Source organism: Canis lupus, chromosome 5, assembly GCF_048164855.1.
Source record: "Canis lupus baileyi chromosome 5, mCanLup2.hap1, whole genome shotgun sequence".
NCBI classification, from domain to species: domain Eukaryota; kingdom Metazoa; phylum Chordata; class Mammalia; order Carnivora; family Canidae; genus Canis; species Canis lupus.
Genome location: NC_132842.1, coordinates 66204216 through 66227586, shown reverse-complemented (window position 1 = coordinate 66227586; position 23371 = coordinate 66204216). Strand labels below are relative to the sequence as shown.

The 23371-nt window shown below is 53.6% G+C and overlaps 1 protein-coding gene across 3 annotated transcripts in view; it reads right to left on the bottom strand.

Annotated features, from left to right (window-relative positions):
* ZNF423 (zinc finger protein 423) overlaps nucleotides 1–23371 on the bottom strand; it is a 334231-nt gene that overhangs the window by 249143 nt on the left and 61717 nt on the right. For all 3 annotated transcript variants that reach the window (XM_072827124.1, XM_072827126.1, XM_072827125.1), the window contains exon 2: nucleotides 21875–21934. In XM_072827124.1, coding sequence (XP_072683225.1) covers nucleotides 21875–21934 — 60 coding nt within the window. The remainder of the gene's footprint in view (nucleotides 1–21874; nucleotides 21935–23371) is intronic.

The window sequence follows — 23371 nt, the reverse complement described above, 5'->3', positions numbered from 1 at the left end:
GCTGGCAAACAAAGCTCTACAGGAAGGGTTGTAAAACGGCACAGCCACTGTGGGAGACGGCATGGAGGGTCCTCAGAACATCGAGCAACCCAGGCGACCATCATCGGGTGAGTGGAGAACAAAATGTGGTCTGTCCATACAAGGGAATACCATTCGGCCTTCAAATGGAAGGAAGTTCTGACACCTGCCACACCATGGATGAACCTCGAGGACATGACGCTCAGTGAAATGAGATGGTCACAAAAGGCTCAATCCTGGGACACTTGGGTGGCTCAGCGGCTTCTGCCTTTGGCACAGGGCATGATCCCGGGGTCCCAGGTTCGAGTCCCGCATCGGGCTCCCTGCAGGGAGCCTGCTTCTCCCTCTGCCTGTGTCTCTCTGCCTCTCTCTCTCTCTGTGTGTCTCTCATGAATAAATAAAATATTTTTTAAAAAGGCCCAAGCACAGGATTCCAGCTCTACGAGATAGCTAGTGTCGTCAGATTTAGAGACAAAGTAGAATGGAGACTGTCAGGGGCTTGGGGGACAGGGAAATGGGGAGTTTGTATTCAGCGGGGACAGAGTTCTAGTTGGGGAAAACGAAAAGAACTCTGGAGATGCATGGTGGTGCTGCACGCGCAACAGTGCGAACGTGCTTAGCACCCCTGAACTGTACACCTGAAAAAGGTTAAGGTGTAAATTTTATGTTAGATGTACTTTACCATAATTCCTTTAAAGTTTTAATGCAAAAAAAGTCAAAGGCTGAGAAAGGGTATATAGTAGGCAGGTGCAAGAAAAACCAAAACAGAAGTCATGATATTAATACAAAACAAAAACGCAATTCAAGACAAATACCATTAAATAAGAATGGTTTCAGACTTTTGTTCTTTTAAAGAGAGGGAGAGATGGGGTGGGAGGGGCAGAAGAAGAGAGAGAATCTTAAGCAGGCTCCACGCCCAGCTCAGAGCCCAATGTGGGGCTCGATCTCGTGACCCTGAGGACCCTGAGATCATGACCCGAGCCAAAACCAAGAGTAGGACACTCTACCAACTGAGCCACCCAGGCACCCCTCAGAATTTTTTCTTTTTTTTTTTTTTTTCAGAATTTTTTCAAAAGTGTGGTTTGTAGCCACAGTAGGTCCAAAGAGGAAACAAGATGTAAAAGAGCACAGAATCTCCAACCAGAGAGAAAAAAGGACAGTACAAGCCTCCTGTCTTGTCTCCCCCTTGCTCCCCACATCCTGGCCAGAGAAAGCAAGACTTGAGGTGGGCAAGAAAACACACCAGCTTCCATCAGATGCAGAAGGACCTGACGTGGTCGGTGAGACACTCCCCCTTGGACATGGTCATCCACGCTTCTCTCAAATCTTGGAACCTTCAGAAGAAGATCTAGGCTCTGAATGACTCCCCTTTCTTTGGCTTCTTTACATAGACGTTTTAGGGCAGCCCGGGTGGCTCAGCGGTTTAGCGCCGCCTTCAGCCCAGGGCGTGATCCTGGAGACCTGGGATTGAGTCCCACGTCGGGCTCCCTGCATGGAGCCTGCTTCTCCCTCTGCCTGTGTCTCTGCCTCTCTCTCTCTCTGTGTGTCTCTCATGAATAAATAAATAATCTTTAAAAAAATAAAATAAAAAGAGGTTTTATAGGGTGCCTTCAGTTCAGGTCACGATCCTAGGGTCCTGGGATGGAGCCCCACATCGGGCTCCCTGCTCAACAGGGCATCTGCTTCTCCCTCTCCCCCAGCTTCTGCTTCTCTCGCTCTCTCTCAAATAAATAAAATCTTTTATAAAAGTAAAACAAGGCTTGTACCCAGGAGGGCCCAGGAAACTCAAAACACCGCAGGTCTGAGCCTGATTCATGGGGAGGCTGCCAACCTCCAACCAACAATGCATCTGGAATGGACACACAGATTCCTCTGCTTCTAAGCAATAAAAGCAACAGTCCCAGCACCGCATATGAGCCTACCTACTCCCTTGGAGCCCAGGCTGGTCACGGTGTTACTCCTGCACTTCATTGCTAGGAGCCGGCGACCACTGGCTCCATTTCACAGAGGAGAAAACCAAGGCTCAGGGAAGTCAAATAACGAAGCTTAGGTCCCAAGCACGAGGCAGGGCTGGGATTCGGTGTATACCTGACAGATTCTAGAGCCGAATTCCTTTTTTTTTTTTTTTAAGGTTTATTTTTATTTGTTTATGATAGACAGAGAGAGAGAGAGAGAGAGGCAGAGACAGAAGCAGGCTCCATGCACCGGGAGCCCGACGGGGGACTTGATCCCGGGACTCCAGGATCGGCCCTGGGCCAAAGGCAGGCGCGAAACCACTGAACCGCCCAGGGATCCCCTAGAGCTGAATTCTTAATCGTCAGGCTATTGTGTCCTTCCGAGGCCTTCAGACAACCTGGGGGATTTCACAGGCTGGAAACCAGGGTTCAGAGTGGACCAAGGCTGAACCAGGTACACCAAGATCAAACCATCCCCCATCCCTTAGCAGTAATATCGATTCACAGGGACACTTCTGAGTTTTCAAATCATATCTAAGAATCCATTTGATCCAACAGATCAGTGAGGACATAGGAGGGGTTTTGTGGTCATCCACAGCTGACATGAAGCCATCTGAAGAACGACCAGAGAGGGGCATGAACCCTCCAAGGTCACACAGCACATTCCCACGGAGGCAGGCCCAGCATCCAGCCAGGCCTCATCCAGAGACAGTCACCCCACCAGGGCCCCCAGGAAGGTACCCTCAGACGCAAGCCTCGGGTGGGCACCAGGACACAGGTGGAATTCTCCGAAGTCCATGCAGCCTTTCCGCAGGCCACCGCACGCTGCCCGCCTGCCAGTCTGACGCTCTGCCCTCCGTTTTTCATTGCTAATTAATTTGGATGGAGATGTCTTTAAACCGAGACTTACGTCGGGTCCTCCCCACTGTCTGTGAACCAATTTCATTACAACAGAAACCGTGTTGCCAAAATGAGAAATCCCCTCCTTTTCAGGCCTGTGCCCTTGAAGGCATCTTATTAGAAAAGACCATTTCTTAATTAACATTTTTGATCTTTAATCCATTACACATCCCTCTAATCCTGTACGGAGGTGCGGCTGGCCCACTTCCGCGGGCTGGCTCTGGGCTGCGCAAGGCTGGCAATTTCAGCGCTGAGGGCTCGCTCACAGCTGGACTCCGCCGCGGACAGTCTGCCGCTCCCAGACACCACCTCTGGTCCAGCCGCGGGGGCCTTGCCCGAGCGGGAGCCGGGGAGGGGGGGCCGGCGCAGACACCCCCGGATGGGCCAGTCTGCAGACGAGAGTTCATTTCATTAACCCCTGAACCCCATCTCTTCTCGCCCCAGAATGGTTTCTAGCGGAGGCTGTTTTCGCAGATCTGGCTCCTGCCAAGCGTGAGGGCCGCCAGGCTGGTCGTCCTTTCCGTCCACGCAGATCGCAAGCAACCCGACCACATCGACACAAAGAGCTGGTCCCATCAAGGTCAGAGGGGCCCAGCGTGGAAGGCTTCGGACCGCCCGGTGACTCCCTGCCTCCTGAAAGACTTTCTTCCCTGGGTTTTGGGGTCTTTGCCTTCAATGCCGATGCCTCCCGGCTGTCTGCGCTCACTCCCGGCGCTAAGTGCCAGCTACACACTCGGCACCCAAACTCGTCCCGGGGGCCCCCTCGTCCCCTATCGCCAGACCACACGTTCAAGTGCCCACTGCACCTCCAAGAGGCATCTCCAACTGTGGCCAAACCAAGTTCCCGAGCAGCCCGCCCCACCATCATATCAGACAGAGCAGCTCTCCCCAGGGCGCCCCGTCGCCCAGCTCCTCACCTCCAGCCACCCAGCTGCCCTGGAGCCTTGGAGGCACACTTGCTTCCTCTCCCTTCCTCACCCCAACATCCAACCAGTGCCATGTCCTGTGGGACCTGCCTCCAAAAGAAATTCCTAGCCCGACGACTTCTCCCCTCCTGGCCGGGGTCCCAGCCCCCATCATCTCCCACATGGGTGAGGGCTTGGTCCCCTTCCCTCTTGCCCACAGGCAGGCAGCTAAAAGGATCCCTTCTCCCTTCTGCCCCCCTTCAACTTAGAGTAAAATCCAGTATCCACCATGGCTCAAGGCCTGCCTGGCTCCCTCCCACTTCCACCCTGACCTCCACTCCCTCCCCCAACCTCTCTGGCCTCACCTCTCCCCACCACCTCTCTGGCCTCACCTCTTCTCTCCCCAATCTCCCTGGCCTCACCTCATCCCCCTTCACTTCCCTGGCCTCACCTCCTCCCTTTTCACCTCCCTGACCCCCCCCTTGCCTTCCTCACCTCCCTAGACTCACTTCCTCCTCCCCCACCGGACCTCCCTGGCCTCAGCTCTTGCCCCCCACACACACCCACCTCCCTGTCCTCACCTCCTCCCCACCCACCTCCCTGGCCTCACCTTCTCTCTCCTTCACCTCCCTAACCTCACCCCCACCATCTCCCTGGACTCACCTCCTCCCCCCCTTACCTCCCTGGCCTCACCTCTTGCCCCTCTCCCCTGGCTCCCTTTAGTCCAGTCACAGGGACAGTCCTTCTGCCCTTCAGCAGACCCAGCTTGTCCCTACAGCAGGAACATCTGGATCGCTGCTCCCAGCCCTCTGCACGGCTCACACCCTCTCTTGCTCAGATGCCCCTCCTGGGCACAGAGGCCTCTCTGACCACCCTCCAGGTGCCCCCTCCTCCTCACCACCCCATCTCCCTCTAACTGACCACTCTGCCGGTCATGTCCCAGTGAAGCCCATGACATATTTGTTCATAGACTTTGCCAGCATGGTGCCCCGCACCAGCATGCCAGCACGTGCACAACCAGGGACTCGGTCAGCCCATTCACCACCTAGGGCAGCACCCAGCACCTAGTAGGGTCTCAGTAACACCTGTGGCTGAAAGGATGCAAGCTGTTGGGATCCTGCCCATGGGGACACAGGCTCCCAGCCATCACTGGTGTCAACAGGTGGTCCTGAAATGCCAGCACTGACGCTCATCCAACAGCAACTGAGGAGGTGGTCAGACACTCAACAGAACTTCCTGGTGATATACATTCTGAGGAATTGCCAGTCAGTGAATGAAGCAGAGCTTGAGCCATGCTGGGTTACAAGGGAAGGAGGGAAGGAGAGAAAGCAGTCCGCAGTGGCAAGGGGGGCAGAGCCGATGAACAGTTAAAGTTAAGGAATAGGGACGGGCCGGCATCAGTTCTTCCAGGCCCCGAAGGACAGGACAGGGGTTCACAGACACAGGAGGCACGTGTGCACAGGCTGCACAGAGGGCAAAGAGCGGGCAGGGGGTGGGTGCATCCCAGGAGGGGCACAGCCAGCGGGGAGCAGGGGCGAGGATGAGGACAGGGGACACAGGAGGGAAGTCCTGCAAGAGGCCACTTTGGGAGTTGTGCAGTCCCCTGACCTGCACCTCAACTCTTGAGCTCCATGTACCAGTGAGACTCTCCATGGGTGCCTCAGGACACCATGACCTCCCAAGGCTGCTGGTGGCCCCTGAGCTTGGGGCTCTGGACTCCCGGTCTAGGGTTCCTACCGTCCCCACTCCCCAGGCTGGCTCTGTCTGCTGCCCCAGCGACCAGCCCAGGCCTTGACCTGACCTGAGTCCTGAAGGCCATCATGCCGCAAAGCCTGAGGCCAAGGCACCCTGGTCCCTGCCTCCACACCCCCAGGCCAGGGAAAGAAGGGTGCCGCCTGGCCAGAGGGCCACCAGGCTGGGTGTGGAGGGGCAGGCCAGTCTCTCAGCACTGCACAGGCTCCTTTTAGGCAAACTCTGCCTCAACCAGAATAGGCAGCCCCAGGGGGTCTGCCCCAAGATCTGGACTGGGGGTGCCAGGGGAGCCCCAAGGAGAACATCCATGACGGAGACCATTCAGCCCTCCACATACACCCCTGCCCTTGCACGCAGACCCACATACCACCCTCCCCCTTGCAGTCCCTTTGCAAATCTGTGGGTCAGACTCGGGCCCTGCCCTAGCGCCCTGTGTGGGGACTCAGTTCGGGGGTGGGCTGAGAGGGGGTGCATGCCAGGCAGCCTCCGAGGCAAGTGGGTCACCTGCCCTGAGATACACACATGAGGATCAAGGCCACGAGGTGCTGGGCTCCTGCATCGGGCATGAGGAAGGGAGACACCCATCTCAAAACCCCAGAGTCGAGGCCACCTGACACCCCACCACTTGAGGGAAGCAGAGTCCCACCCACATCGCAGGCTCACTCAGCAGCCCCAGTGACTGGAACTGCCGACTCCCTTCTTTTTTTTTTTTTTTTTTTTTTTAATTTTTATTTATTTATGATAGTCACAGAGAGAGAGAGAGAGAGGCAGAGACACAGGCAGAGGGAGAAGCAGGCTCCATGCACCGGGAGCCCGACGTGGGATTCAATCCCAGGTCTCCAGGATCACGCCCTGGGCCAAAGGCAGGCGCCAAACCGCTGCGCCACCCAGGGATCCCGACTCCCTTCTTTATTTGGGCAAATGTGCACCTTAACTGGGAGAAGTTAAATAAACTAGTAATGACCAAGGTAGGCAGGTGGGGTCAGGTGCGCTGTGCTACAAACTTGCTGTGTGACACTGGGCAAGACCCCTAGCCTCCTCTCGGAGGCTCCATGTCTGCCTATGGGAAAGGAGAACACACCCTATGATCAAAATGCTATTTCAAGGGTTCGAAGAGAATTTGCCTGTGGAAATGCCCTCTTAAGGACAGAGAGGACAAAAAAATTAAAAAATAAAAATAAAATAAAAACAATAAAAAAGGACAGAGAGGACAGAGTGACAAGCACGCAGGCCTTGGGGACAGAGGGAGCCAAGTTCAAATCCTAGCCAGGCACCAGCCTCTGTAGGAGAACTCCAGGCCAGAGCCACAGGGACACGTGGCAGCCGGCCACCAAAACAACTCTTCCCTAAGGGGTGGGTCCTCGGCAGCCCCACCCCAGGCCCCTTGGGGTCCCCCAGGCTCCATGGCTTTGCAGGAGTCAGGGGCTCTGGCTGGAATCCCAGGCTGGCCGTCTCTTTTCTTTCCCTCTCCACATTTGGGGAAGGCATTTCCTCCTGCTCGGGGCCTACGGGTCAGGTTTCCACCCAGATGGAAAGTCCCACCCAGGGGCCCCCAAAGGAGAGCTCACCATGGAAACTCCATGGGGTGCCTGCCAGACACAGGGGCAAGTGGCCACCGGCGGGCCTTCCTGGGGCCAAGCCCATAGTCCTGCCAACCAGAGGGGGAAGGGCCAGGAGGGGGCTCCAGCTGGACTTTATAGCTCAGGCACAGAGCAGTGTCCATACATACAAAGAGCAGCTAAGTGTGAGTGAGCTTGGGGACGCGGGTGTGCATTTAGGCACATGTGTCTATAGAGAGACCCCGAGTCAGCCCAGGCCCTGAGTCCTTGAACACCTCTGAGCTTCAGTTTTCCTGACTGTGATCCCCGCTTCCCCCCAGAGGCCAGACCCTCCTCGGATAAAATGAGTAAACACAAAAACCTATAAAAAGGGAGCAAAGGATGAGATCTGTTGGGTGAAACCCCCAGGATCAAGTCTAGTCCACAAACCATGGCCAGAGGGGCCACAGTAGGCAATGACGTGTCTTCTGAACCACTGAGCTCAAACTTAAGGATGCAAAGAGAGCTTCCCAAACTGTGTCCCAAGACTTAATGAGCGGGGGGGCACCTGGCGAGCTCAGTTGGTTGAGCATGCAACTCGTGCTTCCAGCTCAGGTCATGATCTCTGGGTCGTAAGATCAAGCCCTGTGTCAGCCTCCATGCTCGGGGGGCGGGGCGGGGGGTAGTCTGCTTAGGATTCTCTCCTCTGTGTCCCTCCCCCGCACTCTCCCACATGCTCTCTTTCTCTGTCTCTCCATCTCTCTATCTCAAATAAAATTAATACATTTTTTTAAAAAGACTTCATGAGCTGGGGATCGGTGGTCCTCAAAAACAGGGAGGGGGTAGTTTCTGAAGCCAAAAGTTTGGGGAACCTTCCCGAAGACTTCCAGCAACCATGGGCATGTCAAGGGCTCTTCAAGGTCCCACACGGGAGGAAGACCCTCCGCTCGATCGCACTTAACCAGGCAAGTAACCTGAGCAGCTGCCCCAGGACACAGCGTGGCTCTGCCCTGCTCCCTCCAGGCGGCACCGCATGTAAGTTCATGGCTGCGGTGTGCACTCAGGCCCTGAGCATTCTCCCAAGGTCAATTTAAGAAAGCACTCTAGGAAAGTTGTTTCTGTATTGTGTGCCAAATTGTTACTGAGACAGTGGCTGTTGTTTGTTCAATGATTAATGAGGATCCGCACAGTAAATTCCTCAGCATTTAGTGCCAGGGAAAAACATGTGTCCGTCCCCAGTGCGTCAATCAGAAAGAGCCAGCCATGCTGCCCTTTGTCCGGTTTCTCTTTTGGCCTGAGCTGCCAGGAAGCTCACCTGCATAGTGACCCTTACCTTGGGCTTCGGACATAATTAGTTCTTTCATCTATTATTTCAGCTGCCCAATGATGTAGAGGCCACCTCATCTTGTCTCATTAATAATACCCAAAGCCAGCATTTATGAGTGCTTGCTGTGTGCCACGCTGAGCACATAACATCTACGTTCTCGTTCATCCTTGCAAGGATGCCACATGCTAGGGATCGAGTATTCCCACTTTACAGATCGGGAGACTGAGTCCTGAGAAGGCAATTAACTAAGTCAAGGGCATCCTCGCAGCTAAGTGAAGAGTGCTGCTCATTGTCTCCTCACTCTAGAATGTGAGTCCTGCGGAGCCGGACACCACTGCATCCATGGGGCCTCGCTGGCCCTAACGGACACCTGCTAATCAGGTGCTGAACAAACTGGTGGGGAAGCCAGCACTGAGACAAAGGTCTGTGCTTCAAAATCCACGCTCTGACTCCTGGTTTTTTTAGTCGTTAGGGCTTGGCAAAGTTAACCCTGACCTTAGCCTTCAACATACCCCTAACCACATTACTAAATCTGAGCTTTTAGCACAATCCCAGATGAATTAACAACCAATACGATGCTCCCCGCCCTGCCTCGTCCCCGATTCTGTGAGGCGAGTACTCCGGCCACGAAGGCTAGGGGTGCAGAGACTCGGCTTCCAGGCAGATGGCGGGAGCATGTGGGGTCTGCAGCAGGGAGAGGTCAGCAGAGCCGCGGGTCGGGTTTCCCCTCCTGGGAGGCCCCGGGCAGACCTGAGCAGGGCAGGCCCAGCCACGCAGGCCTGGAGCAGCAGACGGTGGAGAAGGCACGTCGTGCCGGCCCCCTGCTCACAGAAGCGGCTACTCTGGCCTATGAGGGCCAGCCCAGCGGGTGGGGAGGAGATGCCCTGCCCCGCTTCCTGCCCATTTGCGGCTGGCGAGGAGCCCCGCAGCCAGCACAGGAAATAACAGGGGCCCCCAGAGGCCGCCCATGCAGGCCCTGCTCCGAGGCCGCCCAGGGAGGGAAGGAGGCCATTGTCGGTCTTTGTTTCGGTTTCCCCAGCATTGCCTGGGCTCCAAGAGGCCCCTGGGAGCTAACAAAGCTTCCCCCCAACCCGCAGCTGTCCAGCCTCCCTCAGCCCAACCCTGGGGACAGGCCCACCAGGCCTCTGGACTCTTAAAGTGGCAGGTGCAGGGTGGAAATGAAGTCATGTCCAAGTTGGGGCTGGTGGGGGGGCGCACGTGGGCCAGAGCAGGCCAGGCAGGCGAAGAGACAGATGGGCACTGGGGTCTGTCTGCGCCCGGGTCAGCCCAGCACTGGGCCCAACAGCAGGGGTTCAAATCTTTGGACGGAAACTATGTCTCAGGCACTGAGGGCACAACAAAGAAACCAAAGAAAGAAAAGAGAAAACAGCCAGCACAAAGTCAACCTGGGCAGTCCGTGCAGTCCCCATCCTTGCAGGGCAGTCCCCATCCTTGAAGAGAGACCGCCCAGAAGCAGGATTTTTCTGCTCATTTGCAAGCCTAGGGGTGGGGTGCATGTGTGCACACATCTCTCTTTGTACACACATTTTAAGTGTGTGCACATGTGCACCATGTACATGTGGGCACAAGTTAGTGCGTGCACATGTTGTGTGTACATGCCTGTGTTTGTGAGCATATGTGTGCGTGTTAGGGCATAGGTGAGGTATGGAGGGCCACATATATGAATGTGTGTGTGCAGGGGGGGTGGAGGAGTAACATGTGAATATGTGTGTACGTGTGTTGTGAGTACAGGTATACGTGCAAGTGTGTGAAGGTGTATGCACATGTGTTTATGTCTGTGAGCAAGTGATTGTGTGTGTCGTGTGTGCACACACTTGCACCCACAATATTTGGTAAGTCAACACATCACTGTTGAGGGGCGCTCTCAGGCTTATGCCCGCCAGCAGTCACCCATTCCCACACTGGCCCTGGCAAACTCTGTCCAGCCCCAGCGGTATGTCACGATTGTGACCTCATTAGGGCTCTTAGCACATCCTCTCGTGCGTCCTCACACACACACACACACACACACACACACACAGTACATCTCCACTGGGTCCTGGTCACTGAATTAGCAATGACAGAAGGGGGCCCTGGTTTCCGATGAAACCAACCCAGGCTCAAATCCCTGCTCTGGCCCCACCTGCTCTGAAAACCTGTACCAGGCTGTCAACCTCTCTGAGCCTCAACTGCTCATCTGTGAGATGTAGATGATAACACTTCCTACCAGCTGTGGCTAAGGAGGGTAAAGTGAGATCACATGTGCTGGAGCCCAGCCTCATGTCTGGCACCACTGAATGCTCACTAGATTGTTATTATTTTCATTGTTACTGTTACTACTGTTGCTGGTAGCAATAGCTGGTTGCTGAAGATATAAAAGTGAGCAAAACAGGCACTGCCCCTGCCTCCCCAAGCTTGCAGGTTTTGCAAAGTATTTAGCTGTAAGAAGGAGAAATGCATAAGCAACGTGTCCTATTTACTGGATTCAGTATCCATCTACTGTGCTAACCAGCACCAAGTATGGCCAGCAGCCATCAGTTACAGCAACCGACCACAATGAAGGAGAAAAGAATTATCAGGGTGGGCAAAATAATGGTTTTTCAAACCAAAAAGGCATCAGTTAGCCAGGTTCAGATGCATACACACATGGAGTGGTGTGTATTTGTGTGTGTGTGCACACGCACACACAGACCCACACCTGCCTGCACACTCACAGATTTTAGGAGAATGTCAGCTGAGACAACACTGGGCCACCCAGAGCCTACAGCAGGACGCCGGCTGACCATCCCCGATCCAGGAGCTGGGCCCTGCAGAGTGCCCGCCCAGGAAGCCAGGAGCAGCCAGGCAGCATGACTGGGCTGACCTTGGCCATTTCCTCCTGGGCACCGACCCAGGGTTGCACGGTTGATGCGTCAAGCCCTGCCCAGGGAAGGAGCCTGGTCATATGACATCCCCACGGCCTTTGCCTTTCAGAGCAGACCCTGCCCACCAACCCCTCAACTGCTACCCACCCCCACCGAAGCCTTCTCCACTTAGGAAACAAGCAATGCCCCCACCAACCAGGGTCAGCATGAGTGAGGACTCAGTCCTAACCTCATCCTCCCCACTGTGGTGATGCCTAAAGATCGCCAGCCAAGATTTTGGTGCAGGGTCTGGTGGCATCTGAGCTTCCTCTGCCACCTTAGCTCAGAGCTAAGCTCAAGTCCAAGCTTCCATCAATGCATTACCAAGAGCAAAAATAAAAGTACAGAGCACCAGGTGCCACCCTAAAAGGCTAAGGCCATGTGGATTGTGGATTCCCTCATATAATCCTCACAATGGCCTAGGAAGATAATTATCCCCATTCTAGATGAGTAAATGGACACACAGAGAAGTTAAGTAACTTACTCAAGGCATCACAGAGCTGCTGAGTGTCTGGACCTCAAACCCAACGCTTGCTCCAAAAGTGAACAGATATCTGGCCCTGGACTGCCAAGGGCAAATACAGACAAAAGTAGAGGTGAAGTTCTCCACCTTGGCAAACATTTGCCAGGTACCTGCCAGTAACCAAGCCAGGGCTAGGCTCTGGGAGCACAGGGAATCATACGTGGTCACTGCCCAAAGGAGCAAGCAGAGCAGCAAGGGAACTGGGCATGTCCAGCTGGAAGTCATAACCAAGCAAAAGGCAGTGAAGGCCAGACCAGGGCAGTCTCCAAGGCCAAAGGGCACAGAGGAAGGTGCGATGATTATGACAAGGCTATCCTGGCGCACTTCTGGGAGGAGGTGTCACTTAGGCTGAGCTTCGAAGGATGAGCTCCACAGGCAGAGGGCCCAGCTAGAGCAAAAGTCAAGGGGAGCAGGCAAGAGAGCTTAACTCCTCAAGCCCTCTAAGCCCTCACCACTCGGAGTGCTTCATGGTCCCGCAGCATCCACACCACCCTGGAGCTGGTTAGAAATGCAGAATCTCGGGCGCCACCCAGACCTGCTGAGTCAGAATTCACACTTGAAGGAGATCACCAGACGTGCATGCACATTCAAGTTCGAGCAGAGCTGGCGCTAACCACACCTGGGCAGCATAGGGAGACGTCCCCAGAGTCACAAGGAGTGATGTCATCATCACGCCTACGCGCGCACGCGCGCGCACACACACACACACACACACACACGACTATGGCCCTGGTTCATAGCCAGGCTTCAAGTCACCAAAGAACCGCTGCTTTCCACTGCCCACCAGTGGGGTCCTCAGGACTTAGGGAACGGCCGACACCGCAGGGACTCCTGACCTCAGGGAGCACCCAAGCTCAGAGAAACCAGGACCGGCCCCTCCCTCACTAAATTCCCCCTACTGACACCCCCTGAAAAGCCCAGCACACAGGAGAGGCGACAGGGACCCAGGGCTCGCTGAGGTGGACTGCCCCACGTCAGCAGGGCTGGGAGCAGCAGCGGGATGGCGGAGCGGCTGCTGTGTGCCAGGCTGCAGGTACTGACAAATGACAGAGTCCCTGCCTCTGAGATAGCCCAAGTCCACTCGGGAGGTAAAAACCAGCAAGACAAGCCCCACTCCGTGGATTCACTCCAGCGAAACCATCAGCCAGGCCAAGGGGGGAGATGAGGAGTCCAAAGAGAGACACCACACACGCTCCCTCACACACACCCCAGGCGCCAGCACACACACACATACACACGCACACACGTGTTCATAGCAGACAGGGCACAGAGGAAGTGATTAGAAGGTAGGCCAGCAGGGTTCCCTGGCTAGTCCAGAACCAGAGGACAGGGCGGGCAGGAAACGCCACATTCCCCCTCCCAGACAACTGGTTTCAGTCAGCCCCAGGGGCCCAGAAATGGTACAGAGGGGTGCAAAGGCCCTGGGGTCCCCAGGGGTCTGAGTCAGGGCTGTAGCACCTGGGCACACACAGAACACACACGCATGTGCACAGACACAAGTACATGCCTCCATGTGCACGCAGGACACAGATGCCCTACACCTCGTGGACTGCTCACCATGGTAACAGAGTGGCCACCTCTCAGCTCCAGTCACCCCCTGAAGGTTTCTAGGCCTCCTGTGCCGGGGGAAGCAGCTCTAACAAAGGAACAGGCCCGCTGGCCTGGCCGGGAGTCCGAGGCGCAGACCAGCCGGGCGCATGCCTGCCACGCTCCCCTGGTGAGCTCGGGGCCACCGCGTCTTCCTGCCCAGCCTGCCTGGTTCCACTTAGCTCAACTCCCCACAGACGCCCCGGCCGAGCTAATGAGAAACTCCCCAGCTGGCCCCACATAAAAACGCATTTCATAAGTCTTTAAAATGCCGGGAAATTATACATCTATTTAGACCTTTTCTGCTCTTTTAAAATGTCCCCTGGCCCACATTGAGAGGATGACTGGGTTGGGGGCTCGAGCTCAAGAGGGGGACAGGACCAGCCAAGCTAGCGGGGGCCACAGGCAGCCTAGGCCCTCTGTCATCAGCCACTGCATCATGGCCAGAGGGGCCAGGCTGGGCTCGCCCATGAGCCAGGGTAGAGGGTCACTCCAGAAAGAACTCAAGTGAGGGACCCTACTGATGGGTGGGGAGGAAGAGGGAGTTCCAAGTTCCTCCAGCCTTGATGTGAAGATCGAACGAAAAAGTCAAAAGGCACTGGGAGCCCCTAAGAAAATCTCCAAAGTAGCAAACAAGCACCTACACCAAGGTCCTAGTCCTAGTATGATCTACAAGAGCCCAAAATGAAAAGTAGTCCACATGTGCGACAGGGCGGGGGCAGTTAGGGAAGTGAATGCCCATCCACCCAGTCACCCCGATGCAGTTTCTAAGACAGAAGGCCACGTGGGTCCAGGGGGTACATAAAGCTCGGGCCGAGCGGCGGGGGCAGGAGCTACACGGAATCTGCGGCCCGTTCACCATCCTGTTTATCTAGGTAAGCCTGCTTTTATAGGACAGAGCTGGAAAGGGGGCGGGAGAAACAGAAGAGGCAGGAGCATAAGGCGCAAGCTTGTAGGTGGAGTTTCTAAGGAAGTAGTTGAAATAATAAATATGCACTCTAAGAAAACACAAGTGGGGTGGGGAGATAGCTCCGAGAAGGTTCACAAGTACAGGCTGGGCAGCATGGAGGGGCCTCAACTCCCTGCGCAAAAGGCCCAGTCTTCCAAACATTTCTGTCTGCTTCACTGTCAGAACTTCAGGGTGAAGGGCCGCAGGGGTGGGGTGGAGGGGAGGCTGCTACCTTTGTCAGGAGTGAGGACCCTGACCACTCTCCCTAACCCACTACACACCCAGAGCCACAATGAAAGGGAAAGGACAGGCCTCCAGCACCCTCTCTAAGGCAACCCCCCACCCACCACCAGGATACCAGCCACCCAGATGCTACTCTAATATCCCCCCCGAGCAGGTCCCAGAACCTGCAGCCCTACTGCCAGCCTCCCCTGCAAACTGCACCCATGCCCAACACCCGGGGACAGTCGTGAGCAGGGGGCCCAGCAGCGAGGCAATCTGGGGCTGAGCGTGGAGGAGTCCCCACAGAGAGTCTGGCCCATGGTATTCTCCTGGCCTTTGAGATGGGAACGTGTACAAGGCCTTCAAAACATGCACCTCCTCTCCTTCCAGGCAAAAAACCAGGAAGCCTGGCCCGAGTTAGCCTCTTTCACCTGAGCCAGGAGAGCACTGGGCACACAGCTGAGTCCCTCACCAAGCCTACGGATTCCCACTACAATGAAGAGTCTGGACAACATCCTCACAGGCAGCTCTGCCATTTATTTACAGTTTTGGTGTTACACTCATGCATGAGCTGCCTGGGTTCAAATCCTGACCCTGCCACTTCCTGGTTGTGTAACTTTATTTTTTTTTTTTAATTTTATTTATTTATTTATGATAGTCACAGAGAGAGAGAGAGAGAGAGGCAGAGACACAGGCAGAGGGAGAAGCAGGCTCCATGCTGGGAGCCCGACGTGGGATTCGATCCCGGGTCTCCAGGATCGCGCCCTGGGCCAAAGGCAGGCGCCAAACCGCTGCGCCACCCAGGGATCCCTGGTTGTGTAACTTTAAAACAAGTCACTAGCATCTCTGTGCCTCGGTTTCTTTTTTTTTTTTTTTTTACGATTTTATTTATTTATTCATGAGAGACATAGAGAGAGAGGCAGAGAGAGAAGCAGGGCCCCCATGAGGAGCCCAATGCAGGGCTCAATCGCTCAACCGCTGAGCCACCCAGGCATCCCTGTGCCTCAGATTCTATATGTGAAAAGCACCAAAAAGGAGGGATGGCTCCCAGAAGTTTGTAAATGGGATGGATCTTTCCATTAACCAGGACAATGAGATCTGTCAGGTGACAGGAAGGCCCAAATGTCCTATTACACCAATAGGGTCTAGGGCCATCACAAACAACTAATTATATTGAGTGGTTCTCTGCAATCCCGAGTGTCTGTCACCAGAAATAAATCTGACTAAACTGCCCAAGCATTTACAATGAGTGTATGTCAACAGACTAACTGTTTCCCACCTCAGGGCCACCCCTAGACCCTCCTCCTATTGCATCCCCCAGCCCACGCCAGAGCTGCCATGTTGGAGGGAAGCCCAACCTGTCCTGAACCCGGCCTGGAGAGGTGGGAGGTTCCAATGACGCTACAACCAGAGAGTTTTAAGAAGATGAGTCCCCTCAGCCCCACATCAGGCTTGGGGACCAGAGCAAGGGAGGCAAAGCTCAGTTTAGTTAAGTTGGTTCACTATGAGTTCACATTTAGGGCTCACAATTATCCTGGTGGCTGCCACTTGGAGACCACATTCCAAAGGACTTGAGGGAAGTGAGAAGAAACATTGAAGGGAAGATCAGCTGAAGCCAGCTGGTGGAGGCCTTTCTGTGACCTGGGCAATGTTGTTGCTGTTGTTTTTAAATATGAATTGTCCAGGGACACCTGGGTGGCTCAGTGGTTGAGCGTCTGCCTTCGGCTCAGGGTATGATCTTGGGGTCCTGGGATCAAGTCCCACATGAGGCTCCCCACAGGGGGCCTGCTTCTCCCTCTGCCTGTGTCTGTGCCTCTATGTCTCTCATGAATAAATAAATAAAATCTTTAAAAGTAAATAAATTATATATACATAATATATACATATATAAATATGTGTGTGTGCGTGGATATATATATATCCAAAATGAGATACCCCTTCACATTTAGGAAGGGTAAAATAATTTTTTTTTTTAATTTTTAAAAAGGAAAATAACAACCGTTGGTGAGAATATGGAGAAACTGGAACTCCCACACGTTACTGGTGGGAGCATGAACTGGTGCAGCTGCTGTGGGAAAGTCTGGCAGATCCACAAAAAGTTACACAGAGAGTTACTACATGACCCAGCAATTCTGCTCCTAGGTGTATGCCCTCCCCCCAAAGCTGAAAATGAGTCTTCAAGCAAAAACTGGTGCACAGAAGTTCACAGCAGCATATTCTCAACAGCTGAAAGTGGGAAGCAACCCAAACGCCCATTAACAGATGAACAGATAAGGAAGAATGTGGTCTATCCATCCAGTAGAACATTATTCAGTCATCAGAAAGAATGTAGGGCTGGTACAAGCTACGATTTGGATAAACCTTGAAAATATCAGGCTACATTGCTTCTCGGCCTTTTAGCTAAGATCAAGTGAAAATATCAGGCTACACAAGGGGTGCGTGGGTAGCTCAGTTGGTTGGGCATCCAACTCTTGGCTTCTACTCCGGTCATGATCTTGGGATCCTGGGATCAAGCCCTGCATTGGGCTTCCTGCTCAGTGGGGTGTCCACTTCTCTGCCTCCCCCTCTGCCCCTCCCCTCATTTGTGCTCTCATTCTTTCTCTCTCTAAAATAAATAAAATCGTTAAAGAAAATATTAGGTTACATGAAAGAAGCTGATCAATAAAGACTACATATCCTATGATTCCAATTATAGAGAAAGTAGATTAGTGGTTGCTTAAGGGCTGGGAGTGATGGAAAGATAGGTGATACCTAAGGGGTACAGAGCTTCTTCTTGAGGTCATGAAAATGGTCTCAGTTGACCTCAGTAGTGGTGATACACATCTCTGAATATCCTCAAACCACTGAATTGCGCACTTCACACGAATGCACTCTATGCTATAGAAACTGTATCTCAATGAGTCCACCTTAAAAAGATATGAGTTGCTACATTTCTTGAATCTGATGATTTCATACAAAAATCCAGCTTTCTGGTCTCTCTGAAAACCTCAGAGGATCTGGCAGTTCTGATGCAGGTGCCCAGGCACAGTCAGCCGGTGCTGAGGGACTACTGCCCCTGTAGCAAGGCCTATGTTGCAGTTCACCACAGCCTCTGCCCAGCCTACTGCCTCATCTGTGCCATGGGCCAGCCTCGGGACACGCAGGACCTCTACGGGGCTGTCACTAAAGACTTTCCCATCTCTGAGGCATTCAAACCTACGAACTCCCCTGAAATCACACGTAAAATGTTCCCACTGGATGCTCAAAGGCATCTGTGGCTCAAAACAGGTTCAGAAGGGACGCCTGGGTGGCTCAACTATTGAGCGTCTGCCTTCAGTTCAGGGCATGATCCCAAAGTCCCGGGATCGAGTCCCATATTGGGCTCCCTGCATGGAGCCTGCTTCTCCCCCTGCCTGTGTCTCTGCCTCTCTCTGTGTCTCTCATGAATAAATAAATAAAATCTTAAAAAAAAAAAAAGGTTCAGAATTACACTTAAATTATTCCCTTATAACGTATTGTACTCCTTGTGCCCCTCTCATGAGTGAGAAAAAATAGGATCCAGAGGGGAATGATTTAAAACCCCACACCTGGGGATCCCTGGGTGGCTCAGTGATTTAGTGCCTGCCTTCAGCCCAGGGCTTGATCCTGGAGACCTGGGATCAAGTCCTGTATTGGGCTCCCTGCATGGAGCCTGCTTCTCCCTCTGCCTGTGTCTCTGCCTCTGTGTGTGTGTGTGTATGTGTGTGTCTCATGAATAAATAAATAAAATCGTAAAAAATAAATAAATAAATAAATAAATAAATAAATAAATAAATAAATAAATAAATAAAACCCCACCCCTACTACATGCCCCATACCGAGGCTCTGAATGCAGTGCTCCGTCCTGGGGCTCCACTATCAGGAGCTGAGAGGCAGGAGTAGGCCGGCACTCCCTCCTCCAGTAAGCCCTGGCCAGGCCGGAGAATACTGCTGTGAGCTGATCTTCCCGGCAGGCCAGGCCAGGCTCTCCATCACTGTCAGGGCCCTGACACGAGGGCATCGACAGAGCAGGCCAGGTTGTTTCTGGGGGTGGTGACCACAGGGTCCCCACGGGCAGGGGAGGCCGGAGGAGGCCAGAGGTGAGCAAAGAGCACACTGTGCATCCTGCTTCTTTATTGGAGCTCTCCATCATGCTCCCACAGCCAGGGCGAAGCAGGCGAGGGGGAAGGGCACCGTGAAAAGCTTGTAGCCCGGCTGCCCGGGCCCCCACGGAAGAGGAGCTGCCCCGTGCCCCACAGCTCTGCACTCCTCCTGGTAAAACGCTCTCAGCCCACCCTGCCCACCTCACCCTGAATTCCTTTGACCCGATGAGCCAAAGAGCCGCTATGGCCTATACCGCCAGAGACCGTCCTGAAGCCCCCAGGATGCCACACCGTCAGGTTCTGCTTCATTGCTCACCTCCAGTGCCAGGCAGTGCAAAGCTTAAACCATAGGTTCTGGCTGCAGGAGGACTTGGGTTCGAGCTCCTTCTCCCCAGCTTGCTGGCCGGGGTCCGTGGATCTGCTACTGTACAGCTCTGAACCTCCTTACCCCATCGGCCAATGAATGCAATTCTCAGCAGCAGTGCCAAGGGCGGCTTGGGGAGGCTCTGCTCCCCCATAATCTTCCCTGGCACCTGCCCCCATTCTCTGATGCAGCCAAGTGACATTTTCTCAGCTTAATGAAAAGCGTTATACTAAAGCGGCTTTAACCAGCCCTCTGGTCCTGTACCCCACCAGATGGCTGCCCCGAAACCAACCTATGGAGAAACTCTGGAGCTGCTGCTGGAAACAGCACCCACCTCATAGGGTTGTCGTGATGGCTCAATGAGCTGCTGCTGGTGAAGTGTTTGCTCCACGCCTGGCACGTGCCAAGTCAATGCTCAAAACATGTGACATCACCCACATCTAGGGCTGCCTCCCAAGCTGACTTTGTCCTGTCACCCAGGATTTGCCTCATCTCACAAGTCCCATGCTCAGGCACTACAAGCTGATTTTCAGAGCCCCAGCCCAACAAAATTGGGAAGGAGAATTTATCACATGCACATGCTGTAAAAAAATCATCAAAAATGGGCCAAAGAAAACAAAACAATCCATCGCTTGGCTGTGGATTATCCAAAGCCCAGGACGCTCTGGCCCCCCCTTCCCCATCTCTGAGCAGACAATCCAAAGCTGACTGGCACCACGGAGTCCCAGAGGACCAGAGGAGACTCACAAAGAGTCATGTACCTCTTCCTGCACACGCGTACGGGGCATGCTCAGCTCTTGGCTGGAAAGTGACAAATCCCACAAGCTCCGCTCGGCCCAACTGCCCCAGAGAGGCCCTACGGCTGGCCATTCCGCTATGGCATCAGATAACTGCAGACCAGCAGGGCCCCCACACAGCCCCTTGGCATCGCAGACCGAGGGACAGTTCACAGCCTTAGAGATGCAGCCTGGGCACCTGATGCCCCCCGTGAAGAGCTGTCCACCCACCACAACCAGTGCCACCGCCCTCCTTGCACCCCCCTGCTGCTCCTGTCTGTTCTCGCTGCCCCTGGCACCATGGAGAAAGCAGCAAGGCGGCAGGACCTTAACTGGACACCACGCTGGGCACTTTCCTGGTTCGGGGGTTGGGAGCACAATGGGGATCCTTTTCAGAGATGTCAGAAACCTGAATGCATGCACCCCCACATGGATTAGGATCCCCGGATAAGACATGGAGCTTTCTGATCTCACTGTGTTTCCACCAACCACAGGGAGTGCATCTCCACTGCACAGTAAGAAACAGGACAGGAGCTATACAGTCGCTTCCTCCAACCTACCCAATATGGACCCCAAGGTCTATCCTTACCCTGAACTCTTTTGAATATTTGAGCACCACCCCTCTCCTTCTGGCTTCAGACAACACCTCTCCCATGGAGGAAGCCCCTGTCACCCCACCCCCTAGGCACCTGTAGATACAACAGTGCCCAAACCTGAGTCAGCCTGGACCCAATGAGGACCCTTCAGACTCTCCAAGCAGCATCCCATTCTTGCTGGAAAGAGCACAGGATAAGAGCACAGGATAAGGCACAGGATAAGTCCAAGAACCTAGGCTCTATCCAGTGCCAGCTCTCCACTCCTTTCTGTGCAAATTTCGGTCATTTGCAAACCATCTTTATGATTTTCGCTTGAACCCAAGCATTATGCACTATCACTTACAACTGTCAACACAATTTTCTCACTTAAATGACTTTAGCATCATCGTAAGTCACAAACAGCTATAAAATCACAAATCCAATGTATAACCATTTGAGTGTTAAATGTTCATATGCCTAACTCACACCACATTTCTGGAACTATCAACCCGGAGCAAAGTTCCCTCTGTGCCTCAGATTCCCCAGCTAGAAGACAAGGAGGTTGGACTAAATGGTTCCCTCAGAGTCTCCTCAGGCCCAAGATTCCTCGAGATCAACCTGGCTCCAGTTCCCCCAGGAATCCAGAATGAGCTGGTCAGGATCCTGGAACATGGATGAGGCAGGAGAGGCTGCACCTGCTGGATGGGGAGCCAAGACCATTGCCAAGAGAGGTGCTGGCTGGATTTCCGAGCAAACAGGAGAGTCATACTCTCCACTCAGGGGCTCCCAAAGACCCCAAAACCAGTTCTACTCCCAAGCTCCATAGGCAGCTCCAAATTACAGGACTTTACAGTTAGAAAAACTTTATCCATTCACTTCTTTTTATAGCTGGGGAAACTGAGTCGTGGAGGAGTTTCTGCAAGGACAGAAAAGAGCTGAAAACCCAAGTCCCCTGACTGCCAAGTCACCCACATCACCCAATGGGGGCCACACACTCCGCAAGTCTGAACTTCCCCTATTTACCTCCCCCTAGAGGCATGGGCTCGGGTTGCCGGCCTCGGAGTACAAAGTAGCCCCTTCTGGGAGGGGAAGTCTGGGGACTGTGATTTCAATTGGAATTTAAACATCCTATTAAAGAGGTTTTATGCAATTAGACTGGAATGAATGTACAGTGAGGCCCACGGCAGGGAGCTTCAAAGTGCGTGTAGTGGGGGTATCGTGGCCCATCTGAATGCGCCCACAAGAAGGAAACGTGGTCCCCCAGGAGAATAGGGCATATTAGTCTCCGTATGTAATAGATTTTATTGACCATATGGAACTGATATAAAAATCATGTTACACGGGGTAGTCTGGCCTGGAGACAGGAATGTGACATGAAAAATATGATTTCCATAACCAGCTGGGTGGTTCCTAAGTTCCTGAGCCCACCCCCCCCAGGACCCCCAGCAACTCCCTCAGCAGCCCCCCATCGGGCATTTACCTGATGCCGTCACGGAGGAATCCCAGGCCAGCGAGAAGTCCGAGGCCTCCCCCTCTTCAACTGAAAGAGAGAACAGAGATGGGCCTGTGAGTTTTGAAGCTGTACAAACAAGCCATCAGGGTGGGGAACAGGACACGGAAGAAGGATCATTTGTGGGGGTCCTTATAATGCCCACAACCAGGAGCAACAGGGTAAAGCCTACAAAGAGGCCTTTATTGGTTTGACCGAGATGTTAAATAATCAGAATAAAACCTGAGCAGCGAGTAAGTGCTAGATCAGTATGCTTTCCCCACCGCTGTGTCTGTAGTAGACATCACGAATCAATCACAGCACTGCCTAGAGCCAGATGCACCATCAGGATCTTTCTACACCATGCTACAGCCGATCACTAGCTATCATCAGAGATTCCGCTTGAAACGAAGCCATTTACCACTCGCAGGAAGAGAGCAGAGACTCAGACCCTCTCCCTGATCCTATAGACATTATCCTCCACCAAGAGCCCCTTTAAGCCACCACTGAATTGTGAGAGCTTGTTTGTGAAACAGATAAGATCACTCTCAGGGGTTGGAGAGGCATGGATGGCGTGCTGTTGCACACACTGAGAGACCTGGCCCACAGACAGACCTCAGCATATGCTAAGGTCCTGTGGTCAGTAGTCATGGGGTGGTAACATTAGAAAGTAAATCACCTCTCCACTCCCCTGCTGAACTCACAAAACGAGGCTGGGTATGGATGGGGCGCCTCCACCACCCTGTACCCCAGCATGTGAAACCAGGCTGGTGGAGATAGAGGCCAAGTGCTATGAGAACACAGAAGAAACTCTATTCGGCATAATAAAGCTCTTGTCCTGGAATTAATCCCAGTCTGGGGCATGTAATAATATTAGAGCTGGGTTATGGACTCTGTAAAATGGAACTTTGTTTAAGCCAAAAATGTGCATACACAGTATTTTTCAGATTTAACGGTCTCTGAAGTTCCACACATGTGCACACTGAAGCTACCAGGTCCCGCCCAGTTCCCTGCATGCCGTCATTGTCCTGCGTGGGCACACAGTGTGAGCCAGGCATCGTGCTTCCCAGGCTGCATATACTCCTCATCCTCAGACTCCCAGAGAGGCCAGTGACGTCCCTGAGGTCTTACACAGCTACAGGGAGTACATACAAAGTTTGGGCTAAAACCCACAAGTGTGTCTGGAAGGCAGACCGGTGCATACTGAAACCACTGTCTACAGGGACACAGAGGATGCTGTCGGGATTCTAGCAACCCGGGACTGACAAGCAGCACCCCCAACCCGCCCCACGGAAGGCAGGTACACAGTGCGCTGGGCGGCCGAGCAAGGAGCAAGCAGGGCAGGCGACAGTCATACACTAGATTCGAATCCTGATTCTGCCTCTAGCTCTACGATCAGGAGCAAATTACTGAACCTCTAGGCTCCAGTTTTGCCATCTCAAAATTAGATAATAAAGGTGCCTAAGCCATACGATGGCAAGGAGGATT